The 19587-nt window shown below is 41.0% G+C and overlaps 1 protein-coding gene across 1 annotated transcript in view; it reads right to left on the bottom strand.

Annotated features, from left to right (window-relative positions):
- Window positions 1–542: 542 nt before the first annotated feature.
- The window catches only part of SLC25A42 (solute carrier family 25 member 42), a 40268-nt gene continuing 21223 nt past the window's right edge, over window positions 543–19587 (bottom strand). The window contains exons 3-8 of the mRNA XM_073661032.1: window positions 12708–12822; window positions 11318–11343; window positions 10750–10916; window positions 7896–8012; window positions 5498–5649; window positions 543–2944 (exon numbers count right to left, since the gene is read on the bottom strand). Coding sequence (XP_073517133.1) covers window positions 2619–2944; window positions 5498–5649; window positions 7896–8012; window positions 10750–10916; window positions 11318–11343; window positions 12708–12822 — 903 coding nt within the window. The 3' untranslated portion in view covers window positions 543–2618. The remainder of the gene's footprint in view (window positions 2945–5497; window positions 5650–7895; window positions 8013–10749; window positions 10917–11317; window positions 11344–12707; window positions 12823–19587) is intronic.

Genomic DNA, 19587 nt, shown 5'->3' with positions numbered 1-19587 from the left:
CCTGTTTAGCGTTGTGCAACACTGTAGTTGTGCGTCACTGAGCAATGTGCTTCTCATAGGGAGGAGTGACTTGGAAGTAGGCTCCGATAGAGGAGCTTTAATCATTTTACATAGCTAACCTCTACCACACATCCAAAGAACAAACACTAGGGCAGACATTTCCATATAGACACCAATGCATTCTGCTGCTAAGTAAAAGTCATCAATGCGAGTTTCTAATGAGCACTTTGGATCACAAAACAGAAAATACTGTAAATGGCCTAACTTGTCTGAACCAAGCTTCACTTTTGTAAGATATTAAAGGGATATTCCTATCTCTAAGATACTATTCCAATGTGTAGTTGGTGTAATATTAGAAATTACCTCCAATTAGAAATGTAGTATAGTTCTTCTAATTTGCTATGTCAATTACCCCATGTGCAGGGTATTGCAGTAGCTTAGGTATACACCTCTAAGACCACTAACAACTGACTGTCACTATATTAGTGGTCATAACCATGAATACCTAAGCTACTGCAATGCGCTGCACATGGGATAAGCAACATAGCGAATCAGGAGAACCGTACCACATTTCTAATTGGAGGTATTTGCTCATATTATTACACCTACTACATAGTGGAATAGAATCTTGGAAATGGGAATAGCCCTTTAATAAAACCTAGGCTTATTCGTAAAAACTTTTTAAAGACAGTGAAAAATATATTTAATCTAATCATAGAAACAGGGAATCCATTCCAAAGCTGAACACCTTTCCTGCTTCCCCAGGATGGATCAGAGAATACTTTTAGTATAGAGAGAGTGTTTGTGTGTTATATCTGTTACAAAAGGAGTGAATAGTGGTGCCAAAGAAAAGAGGAGCTGTTAAATAAAATAATGCAAGAAGCAATCAGCTCAGATATCAGAGCACCAGCTCCCGTGAACCTATGAAATAAATGTAAAACATCACCCTTAATATATTCAGGAAATATGGAAGCAATGCCTGACCAGGTTTCCTTTCATGTGTTGTAGAGTTCAATAAATCCCTTTCACATCAAGTGTGTATTTCCTCAGACCACAACTGAAATGCATCTATAGGTTAGGGGTAACTTACTGATCCGCTAGGTGTCCTAATGTGGTGTGCCTGATTGACCTCAGCTCCATTCATTGTCTATGGGACCATTGGGGGCAGTTCAGTGCCCAGCTAATCACGGCAGTCCCATACACAATGAATGGAGTAAAGGTCAAGCATGCGCACCTCCGCTTCATTCAGATGGCACTCTACAGAGTCAGTTCTTCGGATCGGTGAGGGTCCCAGTGATCAGCCAGTTATTCTTCACCTAATTTGAATTGTGGGAATAACCCTTTAAAAAGTCTTAAATTCAAGTCATTGACCTTGTGATGGATTAATCATACTGCCCAAACTACAGAACGCCTGAACCAACACTGGCTCTGTCAGGTATGTTTCACTCTAAAAAGGATTTTAAAGAAGACATAGATTTAGCAGGCAGCCGTGGACCATTCATCTTCGGATGACTAGTACAGGAGGCCAGTCCCCGGCAGCTTCTCACAGTCTCTCCCTATACACACATAGCAAGAGATCTCTGTGTTTCAGAGTACAACATACTGACTAATAAGACAGCCCTTGGTTCCGGCAGTATGAATCAGCTGCCAGGTTCACTTTAACATGAGTTTGTTTGCTGAAACATGACTGGGATCCAGCTGATAAGGGGAGTGAAAAGCAAGTGTCATAATGCTCTGCCCTGTGCCTTCATACAGGTGCCATCTACAACCACCGACTGTGATGATCTCCTCAAACACTAGTCACCTACACCATACAGGATATTATGGGAAATATGGAATACTAATTCCTAACAGGCTGCTCACATAGGAATTGTTATTCACATTACAATGTAGGTCTATATTAAATGTCCATGTGTATAAAGTATCACCATGAACTCGCAGCATATATAGGAAAATAGGCAAAAAGGGCACAACCATGTGCAAGAATATACATTTTCTCTTCACCAAGCAATGGCACTTTGCATCATTTTGCTGCTGAAAGGAAGGATACATTGGTATTTTAAAAGGCAATGCGGCAACCTTATTCCACAAAATTCTAAGCTAAAAAACAAACCTGCACAACATTCACTCAGTGAGAAAAAGTAAAACGGACGTAAATCATAGTCCATGGAATTGGCACGAAAGCCCTTGTGGCCCTGAATAGAAGTTTTGAGCTTTGATATCGCCTGCATCACTAGCATACAACTTTCCAAAAGTGATTAAGAGATGGAAATACCAGCAGCCTGTCAGGAGGCAATTCTGGATGATGATGATGATAACAGCGCAGTATAGAAAGTGACACTGAAAGGCTGTGCTCGGCTAATAATTCCTGACACCCCTTATAACCCCAGACCTGAACTAGAACCTAACAATGGCATTGTTAATGCCTCTTTTGGCAACAGCATTTTTTCACTTGTTTTGGCTAACTAAACTAGCACCAATCAGTTTCTTTAAAAATGCTAAGCACATCTTCTCCTTCATACTAGGAAGGAGAGATCTGCTATTCTAACATTTTCACTGTCAAAAGAACCTCCTGAAACAGCAAACAGGTTAAAAGTACCATGAAATGACAATCCACTTTATCGCTTAACATCAGACACTCGCTGGAGCTTCTTCAGAAGAATCTGTGTTAGGTCAAAGGTAGTAAAGCTTATACCGACTGCCACTGGGCCCTTTACCCAGTTCATACTGAGGCCTTTATACAACCCACGGATCAAACCCTCTTCTGCCACCACCTCCTGCATGGTTCCAAGTATGGAGCTGTATGTATGTCCAGTTACTCCAGCAGTCTGCATGCGTCTCCTCACCACATCCAGGGGGTAAGAGGCGGACTGACCAAGGAGTCCAGCGCAGGCACCGAATAACAGACGTTCAAAAGGGTATGGTTGTGCCCTGCCACTCTGCTCTAAAATGACAAATACAGAAAAATACCATCATTTTAGCCATATTGGTTATATGTAGCATATAAATTAAGCAAAAATTGCGTTTGTCATGTGTTCAAACAGATCCAAAGACCTTTCTTATAAGGATACCCATTAGATGCCCTCATAACATGGAGCTGGAAGCTACTATTACACCTATAAAGAAGTACGTTAACCAGTTTCTTTGTCCCAGCAGCTGGTGTTTAATTCTGCGGCTAGCCTCTTCAGCATGCCACCTGAGCAACTGGCGCATACTAGGCCAAGTAAGCACCATAGGCGTCCATGATGCCGGGCATACGAGTAAAGACCAGCAGCCATGGAAAACCAGACTGGAAGCACAAATCAAATTGCTCATATCACACAATGACATTTATTCCACTGCAATACAATCCAAGTTAGAATTATCTGCAATCTTTTCTAGATTACGGATACAAAGTCACGGTTGTCATTGCATAACTTGATCAGCGACGGTCCTAAATGCCAGACACTTAAAAGGGGTTAAATTGGAAACTTAAACCCCAGTTACATAAATGACTGAATCTTCATATGCAGTGGTGGCCGAAAGTATTGGCACCCCTTCAATTCTGTCAGATAATACTCTTCCTGAAAATGATTGCAATCACAAATTCTTTGGTATTATCTTCATTTAATTTGTCTTCAATGAAAAAACACAAAAAAAATTGTCCTAAAGCCAAATTGGATATAATTCCACACCAAACCTAAAAAAGGGGGTGGACAAAAGTATTGGCACTGCTTGAAAAATCATGTGATGCTTCTCTAATTCGTGTAATTAACAGCACCTGTAACTTACCTGTGGCACCTAACAGGTGTTGGCAATAACTAAATCACACTTGCAGCCAGTTAACATGGATTAAGGTTGACTCAACCTCTGTCCTGTGTCCTTGTGTGTCCAACATTGAGCATGGAGAAAAGAAAGAAGACCAAAGAACTGTCTGAGGACTTGAGAAACCAAATTGTGAGGAAGCATGAGCAATCTCAAGGCTACAAGTCCATCTCCAAAGACCTGAATGTTCCTGTGTCTTCCGTGCGCAGTGTCATCAAGAAGTTTAAAGCCCATGGCACTGTGGCTAACCTCCCTAGATGTGGACGGAAAAGAAAAATAGAGAGATTTCAACGCAAGACTGTGCGGATGGTGGATACAGAACCTCGACTAACATCCAAACAAGTTCAAGTTGCCCTGCAGTCCGAGGGTACAACAGTGTCAACCCGGACTATCCGTCGGCGTCTGAATGAAAAGGGACTGTATGGTAGGATACCCAGGAAGAACCCACTTCTTACCCAGAGACATGAAAAAGCCAGGCTGTAGTTTGCCAAAACTTACCTGAGAAAGCCTAAAACGTTTTGGAAGAATGTTCTCTGGTCAGATGAGACAAAAGTAGAGCTTTATGTTGATGCTTTTTCCCAAAGAGTGTACAGGAAAAAAAAAAAAGAGGCATTCAAAGAAAAGAACACGGTCCCTACAGTCAAACATGGCGGAGGTTCCCTGATGTTTTGGGGTTGCTTTGCTGCCTCTGGCACTGGACTGCTTGACCAGGTGCATGGCATTATGAAGTCTGAAGACTATCAACAAATTTTGCAGCATAATGTAGGGCCCAGTGTGCGAAAGCTGGGTCTCCCTCAGAGGTCATGGGTCTTCCAGCAGGACAATGACCCAAAACACACTTCCAAAAGCACTATAAAATGGTTTGAGAGAAAGCACTGGAGACTTCTAAGGTGGCCAGCAATGAGTCCAGACCTGAATCCCATAGAACACCTGTGGAGAGATCTCAAAATGGCAGTTTGGAGAAGGCACCCTTCAAATATCAGGGACCTGGAGCAGTTTGCCAAAGAAGAATGGTCTACAATTCCAGCAGAGCATTGTAAGAAACTCATTGATGGTTACCGGAAGCGGTTGTTCGCAGTTATTTTGGCTAAAGGTTGTGCAACCAAGTATTAGGCTGAGAGTGCCAATACCTTTGTCTGGCCCATTTTTGGTGTTTTGTGTGAAATGTTCAATGATTTGATTTTTGCTTCATTCTCTTTTGTGTTTTTTCCTTGCAAGCAAATTAAATGAAGATAATAATACCAAAGAATTTGTGATTGCAATCATTTTCAGGAAGAAACTGAGTATTATCTGACAGAATTGGGGGTGCCAATACTTTTGGCCACCACTGTAGTTCTTACTGATAACTTTAATGACCAAAGGAAATAAACATAGTATAAATCAGGTAGTAAAAGCAGTATATACTTGACATGATGGGATTAAAACGAGAGTGGAACAGGTAGTGATCGGAAACCACTGCACAATACATTATCTAATAAGTAATGTAGAAGGTACCTGCAAAGAAAAAGTACACTTTAAGCCCAAAATGCAAGATGGCCAGTCCTACTAAAATGGTGTGCATAAGCACCATAACAGGACAAATTTTCTTAAAGTAAAATTATTAGGAAAGTGTGGAGGGATGGCACAATATAGCTTAATGGTGCAGAAAATAAATAATTGCAGTGATGTAATGCCAGGACTATAATCTGTTTACCAGCATGTATCTTCTTTAATGTCTCATAAGTGAAGAAGCTGATTCCAGCATATGGTATAACGCCCAGAATAGTAGGATTGAATCCACGGTACAGAGATTTCAAGCCTTCTTCTCTGGACATGCGTATGAATACCTGAAAGATGTTACTGTACCTAGAACATACAAAGCGCTGTAACATTACTTGACAATCACAAGGCCTTTCTAACAAGAATAAAACTTTACTATAGTAAGGACTATGAATAAAAACTATAAAGGGGTTGTCCAGGCTCGGAATGAAAGTCTGCAGTCACTCTATGTGCCTGCAGCCTCCCAAATCTTGACAGCGTGCAGTGCGCATGCGGTCAGGATTCCCCTGTATTGCCAGTGAGAGTGGTCAGTCACGTGACCACTAGTCGTGGTGGTCCTCCCTCTAAAGAAGTGCAATGAGTGAGGACGAGCATGTCGCAAATGTGAGCGGAATCATACAAATCGCATACATATGGACCCGCTCATGCCTGTAATACTGGAGAACCCTGTATGCACACCGTACATGTCAGTATTCAGCCTCCAATCACAGAGTGGATGCAAACTTTCAGCTCAGAAAACCCCTTTACATATGTTCACACAAACTTTTTTTTTGCCCCCTCTACACGCTTTTCAGTGCCCAAAATCAACAACAAAACATGCTTCAAACAGCTTCTCATTCATTTGAATGATAAAACATGCCAAAAATATGGAATGCACTACATAAGAAGTTTTTTTTTATGGCATAATTTTCTAAACACAGCACGGTCTGAAAACAATACTTGAAACATATCGCACCATGTACAAGTCTTTTACAGAATCAATTCTTTTGGCATCTACTAAGAAATATTCTCTTGAAGGAGGTGGGATAAAAACTCTTTACACATAACCTTCAAAACGTCTCCATACAGCAGTAAAAAAAAATTAAATAAATAAAACACGCTGTATTGATTTACTGCATGGGAAATATTTAAATTTAAGTTATTTTAATTCTAGATGAACTCAGTCTTGTACGGCACCCGCTTAATACGTAGATGATGTGCACACATAGCATTCATAACATGTCTAAGAAGTTCCCAGCGCATGGGAGAATAGTCACATGTGCAATTAAAGGTCTTTTACTATAGTGCTTTACTGAGTGCTCGGCTGTGGTGCACACTTTCTTCTGTGTGGTTTCTACACGGACAAAGGGTCTAGCTTCTTAATACACCACTGGACTGTCAATGATCTCAAGCTTCCAAAATCATTCCAACAAGAAGTAGATCATACTGTGGGGAGCAACATCACACCACTAATTACAAGAGGCACATTATTTCATCAAATTCCTTATGATAAAGGCCATGCACGCCATTGCAGGACATTTCAATGCATCTAAAATAAATTTTAAAAAAAGAAACTTTGTAACTTTGTAATTAGTTCTCACAATTAGCATTTTGTGTCTACAGCTCCCATGTCTCAATGGTGACAAACTAAAATCAAACCCTACAGATTGCCTGAACCTACAATCTGAATGCAGTATATCTGGTTAAAGACAATGTGCATATACAGATGTATGCAGATTAAAATATCAAGAAGTTCTGAGGATTTTTCATATAACCATCCACATTGAACAGTGTCTGAAGACAGCAGTTGTGACACCAAAAGTTGTAAAAAGTTGTATGGAGCTTCTGGTTGCACATGCACTCTACTGCAATGGGCCCTGCTGCACTAAAGTGCTAGGGCACATGCACTCTACTGCTCTATTCAAAGAGCTCTTATCAATGGGCCCTGCTGCACTAAAGTGCTAGGGCACATGCACTCTACTGCTCTATTCAAAGAGCTCTTATCAATGGGCCCTGCTGCACTAAAGTGCTAGGGCACATGCACTCTACTGCTCTATTCAAAGAGCTCTTATCAATGGGCCCTGCTGCACTGAAGTGCTAGGGCACATGCACTCTACTGCTCTATTCAAAGAGCTCTTATCAATGGGCCCTGCTGCACTAAAGAGCTAGGGCACATGCACTCTACTGCTCTATTCAAAGAGCTCTTATCAATGGGCCCTGCTGCACTAAAGAGCTAGGGCACATGCACTCTACTGCTCTATTCAAAGAGCTCTTATCAATGGGCCCTGCTGCACTCAAGTGCTAGGGCACATGCACGACACCCCGCTACATTCAACTTCTGCTAGCCGTCATCTGGTGACCAAGGGAGAACAAGGGATCTAGGAGAGGGACCTACAATGATCTAACAATCATTACCTTTCCAATGGATAGGTGACAATGTAAGAAGACAGGAATATCCCTTTAAGTCGTGATAAGCCTCTAATCAACGGCATGCCAAAATGCTGGTACAGGTATAAATTGTGAGCATCAAATAAGTATATACACATACTGCTGCTAGACAGTCGTGAACTTACATCTCCTTTGGTGTGACGGCCATACGTGCACGAACAAGGTCCAGTGGATAAGTTAACATTGCTGCTGTTATACCAGCGAGAGATCCTGCTAGAAGACGGGGTATGGGTGTCAAAGCACTGGTGGAAGAAAAGATAAGCAGATCTTAAAAAAAAAAAAAATCAGAAATGTGCAATGTTCTGGATGTTTTCACACATTGCGAAGTTTTACTTTTTGCAGCAGTTGCAATAGAACGGCAACATTTTTCAGACATACAATACTATTCTCATACTGACAAGTGAGTGCAAATTTCTGGGATATGCCACCTATTGAATGTGAAATGCAGCTGCCACAACTGCGATTTAGTGGTCACGGCTGGTTCTGCAGATCAGCTCCTATTGGAAAGAATAGGAAACAAGGTACGGTAACCCGGCAGGAGCCATTAAACAGTGTACTGAGCAGTGGTGTTCTTTGCCCTACATACTTTTTACATCTGGGGCCCCTGAGGCGATAACAGCTGATCGGTGCAGGTGCCATGTGTCGGACCCCATCTAATGTTATATTGATGAACTATCCTTTGTATATAAAAAGCAGTGGACAATCCCTTTAAGTGAAAATAGAATGAAGAAATGACGTGACCCTGTCATACAGAATGTATACTGCATATTAAATTAATGGTGTAATACACAACTCTAAACATGGAAACTCCCATACTTTCATACTAGTGAGCATTCAAGTAAGACAAAGCTATTCCTGTAAATCAGTATGTGATTCCAATGAGGCACATGATAGCCATTTACACGGACTCAGCAGTGTGACCAAGGACAGTCCGCATGATACTTACAATGCTACAGTTATCAAGGGCACACAAAAAGTATCCTACTGACTACCTAATGCATTCCTTTATTGTTTATACAGATTAGGACCTTATTTCTTCCTTTACTAATTTAACCCTTTGGAGGAACCGGCCTGTTTGCACTGGGACCGGCAGATGTCTTGATTTTGAGCTTTAGTGTCCCCCCCCTTCTACCAAGAGCCATAAACTTTTATTATTTGTCCGTGGATACAGTCATATGAGGGCTCTCTTATTGCAAGACAAGTAGTAGCTTTGAAGGACACCATTCAGTTCACCATATTATGTGCTGAAAATGGGAAAAAATAACAAGTGGGATGAAACTGCAAAAACCCCTGCAATTCCGCAATGGGTTTTCAGGCCTGCTTTTACTGTGTTCATTGTGCAGTAAAGATGACCTGGAATGATTTTTCAGGTCAATACAATTACGGCGATGCCAAATCTAAGTACAGTTTTTTGTGTTTTTTTTTTGTTTTAATATACTTTAGTATTGAAATAAATTCAGAAATTTGCAAAAGAAAAAAAAAAAAAGAAATGGTTTGTGTGGCCATTTTCTGAGACGTGTGTCTTTGTGCTTCTGTCAATGGAGCTGTGTAAGGACTTGATGTTTCATTGATACCATTTTGGGAGACATACAACACGTTGATCACTTTTTATTGCATTTTTTGGGGGAACTTGGGGTAATGGCAATACCGCAAACTTGGCGTTTTGATTTTTTGATTACTGCAACGGATCTCCCGTTTATGCAGCGCACTCAAGTCCTGAGCCCGATTTACAGACTGCCATATCTGTATATCACAGTCTGGCTGGCCATGTGCGTGAAAAGGGTTAAAAAAGTATTCCCATCTTCTACGTTTATAGAATATCCACAGGAGATGACATATAGTATGTTCAAGTCTTACAATGGGACCTGCATCTATTTCAAGAACAGTGCTCTGACTCTCTTCGTTGCGAGTGGAGCGTTAGACAGAATTCCCATTCATTTGTTTGGCAATTCCAAACTTCATCACTGACAGCAGAGTGCATTGAGGTTCCATTAATCTGCTATACATTTATGGCATAACCTGTGGATATACCATAAATGTATGAAACAGGAATAACCCCTTTAAGGATCAAACATTTTTTTTGTGTTTTTTTCCATTGTCACATTCCAAGAGCTATAACTTACTCTCTGAGGCTGGGTTTGCAAACAGCACTTTTTAACCCTTTTAATTTTTTTTTCTTTTCATAGCTCGATGCCACTTTAGAGCTTGAAGCAAAACATTATAGAATCTACATATACACTGTTTTTTTGCCTTGTAAATCTCATTATTCTCTTTTCCAAATGTACAAAATGTAAAAAAAAAAGTCCACTATTACCGCTTTCAGAACCATGTGTAAATAAGAGTGTACAAAATCTAAAGGCCCCCATACACATTCGACTAATGTCAGTCTAACACACTGAAATCAATGGTTCGGCCAACAGTCTAATGTGTAGGGGCCCCTAATAACTGATTGCTGGGGGAAATGGCAATGGGGCATGTCCAATTTTGGACAATCGCTTTGTTCTTTCTAAAGGAGAACACAGCAGCACTTGGCCAAACAAGCGCTTCTCTCTATGGGAGATAATAGATTGTAAAGTTCAGGATATAATTTATGTCAAGTCAAAGGGGGAATTACCAGAGATTTTACACTGAGGGTGTGTACTTCTTCCCCTGCATGGTACTAACCAATCAGAAGCAGGCAGGAAAATACATTGAGAAAAAAAAAAGGACACATCTCCACAACAGCAGAGGTTTCTTTGTGTGAGACATGTAATAACAGATCACCCAGGTCTCACTGAAAAGCAGTGTTTAATTACAAAGTGCTGGGAGTGGAGCATTACAAACACGTTTGAAGCTCTCCTCTCATAATGCTCTACTCCTCTACCCCCACACTAACTGCCATGAGAAGAAAGGCATTACTAATTTCTCTTCTACTCCCAGCACTTGCAATCGTTCTGCAGTGAGAAGTGTATTTCTTATAAAGTGGATCTAGATACTTACGCTCCTTGAAAGCCATAATAGCTGCCAAGCAGTTTTTTATATTGTTCATGGGCGCAGAACTGTATGGCAGCATAGGGGATGACGCGCACCATAGTGGCAGAATTTCCTCTCCAGAGACTCAGAAATCCCTCATTAAGGTAAGTGCGATATATCAACCTGTAGGCTTCCTGTAAAAGGACAAAAAAGTTATTTGTACCCGAGGCTGTGTCAATAACTTCTACCTCTACCGATACCCGCGGGAACGTACCAGTAGTGCCCATGAGTGACCACTGCTACATTCATTGTCTATTGAAATAGTTCTCATAATCCCTTCCATAGACCCATAGATGTGAATGTAGCATGTGTATTACCATTCCATTCACACAAAACTTTGGAATCCTGAATCTCCGAGTCATGGGGGTCCAAGCAGTAAACATGTGAATCACCTGGAGCGATGCTCAAACAAGCCGGCCAGGGGCAGCGCCGGACTAGTCTCATCTCTGGCTGTGGCTACAAACTAGGTTTTCTCAGAAACGCTAGGACATTTCACGGAAATGTCCTGCTCCCATTGAGCAAGCAACATTCTTACCTTAGCAGAGAATCTGTTTGAAGACACTGTAAAGGAGATGAAATAACAGCATTAGTGGCTGGGCACTGGAATTAGGAAAATATAAAATGTACAATACAGATTAGTATTGCTGTATGAAACATAAGGTAAATGTTACAGGCAATAGCTTATATGACAAGCTGAGTTCCATGTATCCACAAGCATTTGGGGTTAAATCTACAAGAACAAGAAGCACAAAGCTTTTACTTCTTCTCTGCAGGTCTCAAGAGGGTATCGGTGCCAGTCACCGGACTTATCACTACAGCTAGAAAGCAGCTCAGGATGGTATCCAACGACTAGTAAACCTAAAAGGTGGCTATACACCTTCAAGAGCTGTCAACTAAATACATTTGACTCACAGCTATTCTTTTTGATCCACCCTCCCTCCTCCATACAAAGCACACTTGGTTCCGCTGTGGTGTGTGCTCAAGAGGGAAAGAAGAATAAACCGCTGCCAGACAAAGGATGGTAGCAAAGGACTGGAAATGTCAAATCTTTCTTCCCCAAAATCAGTGTGGCAACAGAGACGGCACATCCCCATTCACATAAGACCGTGGGCCGGCTATGCCAAAATCAGCTGGTTTGGCCCAATTTGAACATGTGTATGGCGGACCTTCCAACTAATGATTGTTGACATATATAAGACATAACGAGTAAGACTCATTAAGAAAAAATGATTACAATTATATATCAATAAATGCATCGTGTATAATTATATATTTTTTTTAGTTACTCCCATTAAAAAGGGAGGCATCACCTACAATTATTTTGTATTGTTTAAAAACAGGGTAATGTGTTTTTATTTCTAAAAAGTATAGGATTTTTTAGATTTCAATTACAAGATTATGAGGACAGCTATCTTGCTTGAAGTTCTGTTGACAGGATTTAGAGGTATGCTTTACAGTAGCCACAGAGCCCATAGGCGGCAATATACGGCTTTAACTCATTGACTTCTATAGGGGAATTTTCTAGGCACTTTGCAGGGAGGTAGTAGGTGAGCTTTGACCATTACTTATGCTGAATGAGGAGTCAATTAAAGGGATTGTCCGGTCTTAAGCTACAAGTCTGCAGAATTGTGAATCCTCACATTCCGTGCACTGAGGATTTTCTGGTGCCGGGAGCGGCCACATTCCGACTAGATGGCCGTGGCTTTGCTCAACAATCTAGCATTGAGCGAGGCTGCATCCATCTAGTTGTAATGTGGCCGTGAATGTGCAGATCGCATACTTACCGGAAAATCCTCACAGCACGCAGTGCACGAAATGGAAGATTAATGGACAATGTCATTAATACTAATGGACGATCCCATTAATATCAATAAAAATATTGCTTACAAAATAAAATGTAAAATATGGGGTTTTGAAACCATTACCTTGGAAGATGATTTTGGTTCGATCCAATGGGGCAACAGCTGTCTTGGCAACAGCACCAGCCAGAGCGCCAGACATCAAGGAGTTGAGGACTCCTTCGCCATTTTTATTTCCTTTCTATGAAAAAAACAGAAGCAAAAAAAAAAAACCAAACACCTGAACATAAATGATGGTAATATCCCAACTAATTTACAAACAATTTAATATCTGATTCACTTTCTTTCTGGCTCAGCATATCATCATCATCATAAAAAAAGCTGTACTAGTAGGATAAAAGATATGGATCTTTTTTTTTTTTTTTTTTTTACTTTACCTATGCCATGTTTTGAAGGGAATCTGTCAGTAGGATCAACCCCCCATTGGCATGTAGGTCATAGTAAGCTGAATAAAAGGATACCTTGATATCTGCGATTCTGTGTGTTGTTCCAGAGAAATCCACGTTTTTCTTATATGTAAATGAGCTGTTTAGGATTATGAGCCAGACACTGATCTGAAGGAGAATCTGCCTCCAGAGCTTACCGTTAATTTAGGAGGAGATACCAGTAATGACAGTCTGCTCTCCTGGATCGCGTGATGTAACAATCCCTGTCCCCTCCTTCAGACATCGCTCTCCCTTCCTCTTGATGTCAGTTACGACTGAAGGAGGGGACAGTGAAGTGGCCACGATTGTCACGCAATCCCTGCAGCCAATGTCACGCAAGCCCCAGGAGAGGCAGTGCCGACACCGCTAGAATGGCGTCAGCACCAAAGTAGTATAGATATTATTTTATTGGTGGAAACAGTGAATGAGAAGGGGTTGTCCAAACAGGGAAAAACACTTTAAAATAAGCTCTAGAGGCAGAGTCTCAGTGAGATCCATGTCCAGCCCATAGATCTTAACAGCTCATTTACATATTAAAATGCTAAAAAACAGTCATGTGTATACATAAATATATTATTCATGTAACATTTTTCATGAGATCAAGTTAAGAATATTTGGCTAGTACTATAAGAACTTAAATACTATCATAAAAATATTAACTTGGGCTTTTCAATTGATCAACTAAATTAAATACCTTTTGATTTACAAGAAATAATTTATATCTAATTTATATTTAAGGTAACACCCATCCAATTTATTAATATCAATTTTATATACAGTACAATACTTGGAAGTCCCTTGCTTTGTAAATATAATGGCACTCTATTGGGTAGTAATGAGGTGACAGAAATTAAATCCTAATTAAAGCCAGAATTGTTTTACACTAATGTTTTCTAATGAGAACCACATTATGATGCAGCAAAGAAAACAAAAAGGAAAAAATGTAATAGCGGCAGCCATACTGCAGTATAAAAATAAAATATGGCTCTCTTTATGACGTTGTGCAAATGAGATTTTACAAGATGTCATTCTCTATAATATAATATAATATAATATGCCAGCTATTAGAATTGGTCTTCCTCTTTTAATGGGAATCTGTCACCAGACATTTGATACTCCATTTGTGAGGAGCATAATGTAGGGGCAAAGACCTTGATTCCAGCAAGGGGTCACTTATTTGGCTACTTGCTGCAGTTTTGATAGCCGATATATGCCTATACCTGAAAACAGGTGTTCGGTGAGCTATGATGTATTCCTATTGGCCAATCCCTCCTTAAATAATAAATGGTTAGTTTCCCAACAAGCCACCACCCCTTACATGTGACTGGTTTGTTATATAGTATACCTACTTACTTACTTACTTACTTACTTAGGTATATTAGATTAACCCTGCTGTTCTGTCCGGGTCTACTATACACTTATAATGTTCCGGTCATTTCTATTAAAGTCTTGATTTTTAGCTCATTCAAGTGTTTTATTTGAATACCTGTTGCATTATTAGACTGTATATGAACATGGTTGTTAAACAAATTAAAAAATTTTTTTTTTTTTTTCCCCCCCATCAAAAAATGTTACATGGCCTTATTGCAATATTCATGCATATTGCACATAAAAAAAACACTCTTTATATAACTAAACTATAACGAATAACATCAAACTGTATGTAAATATATTAAAAAAAAAAAAAAAGTTCAGTTTTTTCCATATAAAATGGTAAATAAGGTTTGGATTGAAAGACCTACGATCGGATTACATGTAGCTGATTGGCAGTCATGTAACAGCAGCAGTTGGCCGGTCCAAATGGACCCCAATCTATGGACTCCCTGAGTTCCTAACACCAATCCAGATCACTCAAGCACATGTAGTTTAAAGGAAATACTTTATAGTTTACCCTCTGATTCTCTACCTATTTTCTGTTTTATTTTTTTCTGAATTAGGACATAAAAGTCAGAAATTATTTTTTATGAAACCATGTATTACCCCCCCATACACAATAGATAGCTGTCAACAGCCATTTCTCCTCGCTCAAGTGCTTCAGTGTCCTCTGTGAGAGACGCTGTCAGACTCTTCCAATTGTGGCTTATCCCAAAGAGAATAAAAGGATCGGTTGTCAGAAATCAAACGGAGGACATGTGGGAAGAGAGAGAGGGAGCTGGGAAGCAATGGGTAGACAGAGTAAGAAAGAGTTGGCAAGTGACAGTGCAAAGCGCATCAGTCGTAATGAGTTTGTCATATGGCTGCTGCGCTCTGCATAGGCAGTAACCAAAATGCCAAACCGGAGTTTTACAGAGTATGCAGTGCACAGCAGCCAGATGACAAGCTCATTGCAACTGCTGCACTCCACATTGCCATCATCTATTGAGAAGACAAAGAAGGTAGCTACTGAGTGCTTTACTGATTCAGCTAGCCTGTGAAGAGAAAGGGGGGAGCGGTAGAAGGTGTGTGATAGTATGCTTATCAGAAAATCCACCATACACTTACACTTACATACAATATAAAAAATTTGAGCTGTAGGTCTTTTCTTTTTAATTGTTGTGTCAGCGTGGAGAAGAGAAGCTACTGCCCTAGTGGTGTGCCGGGAGCTTCTATATGTAGGCACTTCAGATGCTTAGTGCACATATCAGCTTTCAGCTAGGTGTAAGAGGTCCAGCTGGTGGAGGGATTCTACTGTATGGCTGAGGATGGCATTTTAAAGAAACAGGGACCTGCACAAGCTCATCCACTAGAAGAGGTGGTCAGAAGAATGTACATTGTGGCTCCTTCACTTGGTGTTGGTGCTGTGTGGAGGCCATTGTTGCAGTGGTTTTGTGTCTATGGGGCGGTGTAGCCTGGAGTCATGGTGACTCAGTCTAGTAGCATGGGTGCTGTGAGGGACCAGGCCGCCCTCCATGCTGGAGCATTGTCAAGGTTAGAAAAAGTTAGGACCCACTGAGAGGTTCGTCATGACGGGGCAGTGGGCTTCATACGGTCTGATCAGAATGTTATGGCAGTTCTGTACATTTTTCCCTGGCGGCATTAGATTAATGTATGATTTTGGATGTGCAGTCCATGTCTTTTCTACAGTTCAGCATACAGGCCAGTAATACTGAAGCTAGGGGGGCGCAATGCAAAGCATCAAGTGGTACTTGTATTAAAAAGGATACCCCATTTAAGAGAGATTTAAATGACAAAAGTATTTATTTGCAAGAGGTCTGCAGCTGTAACTGCATGTTATACAGTGGCACAAACGGCGATCCAGAATTTGTCACCACCATACAATTTTAACGCAATCTCCTTATTCTCATCCTGTAATCTCTGGTCGTCACAAGATCTCCTTTTTTCCTGTGCATCCTTCATACTCTAACTTGCTACCATAGCCCAGCATGAAGCCTGTAACACAACCTGAAATCCCATGTATTCAGAAATGCCTACAACCTCCAATAACTCTGTTGTGATGTCAATCCCAATGCCGACCTACTGTCTCCTTCAGTACCTTGTAGATTGTAAACCCGTGAGGGCAGAGTCCTCTGTACCAGTCTGACACTGTTCGTTCATGCTTATTCTACTTGTTTTTTATGTTGTTATCTCTCGTCACATGTATAGCCTCCTGGAATTAATGATGCTTTAAAATAAATATCAAAGCGTACCTGTACTTTCCCAAGACTATGACTATAGGCCAGGATTTTACAGTATAATCAGCTTTCTGAATAACTTAGTGATTTTTGATAATACACATCATGGACCGGCCAAAGTCTGTGCCGAGGGCTACACTAACCTAAGCAAAGTCCTTCTGCTGCTGGGCTACCGTATTCAGTGCGGGAGCGAGCGTCATAGGATTTTACAACACTCCATCACTCTGTGCTACCGTCTTCAGTGCAGAGCAGGCAGCCCAGAACAAGGATGATGCTTAGTTTAGTGTAGAGGGATGTAAAGAAATAATACTGCAGAGTCCTGCACTATAATCAATGTGTTCTTTAAAGGGTACCTCCAGTTTCACAACAATATTCAACACCAGATAGCCATTGTGTGCCTGGACCCTGGGATGTCATCATTTTGACAGATTCCATTTTAGGACATTTTATAGGAAATTTCTTACAGACAATTAAAAGAAAACCAAACAAACTCCTTTTATTTGCTTCAATTTTCCTTGCAGTTGAGTAATAGAAAAAGTCACATGAAACCTAGATATCTCTCCATGCCTTTGACTTGAGAAAGTAAACCCTTCTCCCATGAATGGGTTATTCATTCTCACATCAGGAAATACATACAAACATACTAGTTTGTTTATATCTACTTTAAAAAAAAAAAAAAAAAAAAGGTTGCATGAAAACTAAAATGGAGCAGCATGCTGGCTCAGTGGTTAGCACAGCAGCCTTGCAGCGTTGGGGTCCTGGGTTCAAATCCCACCAAGACAACATCTGCAAGGAGTTTGTATGTTCTCCCCGTGTTTGTGTGGGTTTCCTTTGGGTTCTCCTGTTTCCTCCCACACTCCAAAGACATACTGATAGGGAATGTAGATGGTGAGCCCCAATGGGGACAGTGATCATAATGTCTGTAAATGGTCTGAACTGTAAAGCGCAGCGAAATACGCTATATAAATAAAAAAGATTATTATTAAATGAGTATGAACACAAGAATTGACAACATTGAGGAGGTTCTGGAGGTGTCAATTGTAACACAAGAATTTCACAAAGGCTTAAACGACTCTTCTGCACAATGGCAGATTGTGCGTTATTGTAGAGTTCGCCCATTCCTATTTAATAAGGTTATGGCATACTACTACAACAAGTCATAACGCGCAATTTGGTGGGGTCTGAGACCCCACTGATCACAAGCTGGTTCTAGTGAAACTGTTATAGTTCCTAGCACAGAGCACAGCAAGAATGTCACGGTGCACAGTAAAATCTGTAAAGGAACAGCAGTATTCAACCAGCTGTGCTACACCATCAGTCTGAGGATTGGTGGGGATCTTGGCAATTGAACCTACAATGATCAGTAAGAAAAGACTTATTCTAGTCATAGACAGTCACATAAAGGGGTTGTTGACTGTGGACCTATGAATTCCCCCAGTGTACAGTGTGTGCTCTGCGAGGATTCGCCGGTTTCTGAGCCGGGACCAGAGGGTATGTATGAGCTACACATACTCCCGGCCAGAGTCCGTCCAGTGGGCACAGCCTCGCCCCATACACTCCCCACTGGACGGACTCTGGCCAGGAGTATGTATAACGCATACATATCCTCTGGTCCCGGCTCAGAAACTGGCAAATCCCCACAGCGCACACGGTGTGCACTGGGTAGATTCATAAGTCTGCAATCACACAGAGTGACTGCAAACTTATCGATTTGGACCAGACGACCCCTTTAGGATAATGGAAAGTTCCCTTTAAAGATGATCTGTCATTTGCTAAAAAAAAACAAAAAAAACCCACAACACTGAGCTCTCCCCTGATTCTGCCACTTTTTTCCCCCATTTTGCACTGCGTCACTACATTTATTGCTTTTGCAGTGCAATATATGAAATCCCTGCTTGCAGTCAACATTAATTATTAAAATCTATGGGCCCGATTTATTATAGCTTTCACACCAGAACTCTGGCGTAAAGATGTTGAAAAGTCGCAAAATTTTAGGTGCAACTCGGAACTGCACCTAAATTTTGCGATATCTGGCGTCTTCATGCCAATTTCTCCCAGCTCTGCTAAAATAGGCAGAGCTGGGGCATGGCGACCGCGTGTTGTCAAATTCATGATGAGCAACGGTGTTCGCTATGCCCCAAATCTTAATCTGGATTAGGATTTGTGGCGAGGTGCGCACAGAGGTGTACGCCACTCGACCAGCATTCCTGGTTCATGAGGGCGTAGCCTTTTCATGAATCTGGCGCGTCCGACTCCAGCACACTCCCTCATCAAGACCAGAGAGAACAACGCCGTTCTTGATTAATCAGGCCCTATGTATCTGTGCACCCGATTTAGTATACTGCACCTCCAGGTCTCAAGATGTTTCAAGATGTTTCTCACTTGTCTTGATAAGGAGGTGTGCTGGAGTCAGGCGCTCCTGATTCATGAAGAGGTGTACATCTCTCCGTGAATCAGGAGTGGACAAATGACATATCTCTGTGAGCGCGTCACCACAGATCCTGAATCAAGATTTGAGGCATAGCGAACGCCACCAACTCACACCAGCTCAGCCCATTTTGTTGGAGCTCTATAAAAATGACATGAAAGCCAAAAGTTGCAAAATTTTAGCGCCATACTTATGCGACTTTTCATAGCTATTTACATCAGCACTGATTTGACAGTAGAATCTGTTTCTTGATGACATCCTAAAGGAATTATCAGACCCTGATAGACCATTTATTTTACTGGGGAAAAAAAGGATCAGTCATATGGTACTTTAAGTGAAGAGGAGTACCGTAGGATCGCTCTTTCACTCATCCTAGAAATGACTAGCATGTACTAGCATCCAAGCCAAGTGAGCATGTTAAATGGAGATTTACATTAACATTGCTCATTACACACTATTCTTTGGCAAGCTTAACATGACAC

Source organism: Phyllobates terribilis, unplaced genomic scaffold, assembly GCF_046119375.1.
Source record: "Phyllobates terribilis strain yellow unplaced genomic scaffold, ASM4611937v1 Scaffold_1__5_contigs__length_1240528914, whole genome shotgun sequence".
Lineage (NCBI taxonomy): Eukaryota > Metazoa > Chordata > Amphibia > Anura > Dendrobatidae > Phyllobates > Phyllobates terribilis.
Note: the sequence above shows the minus strand (reverse complement) of the source record. Positions and strands in the feature narration are given on the sequence as shown.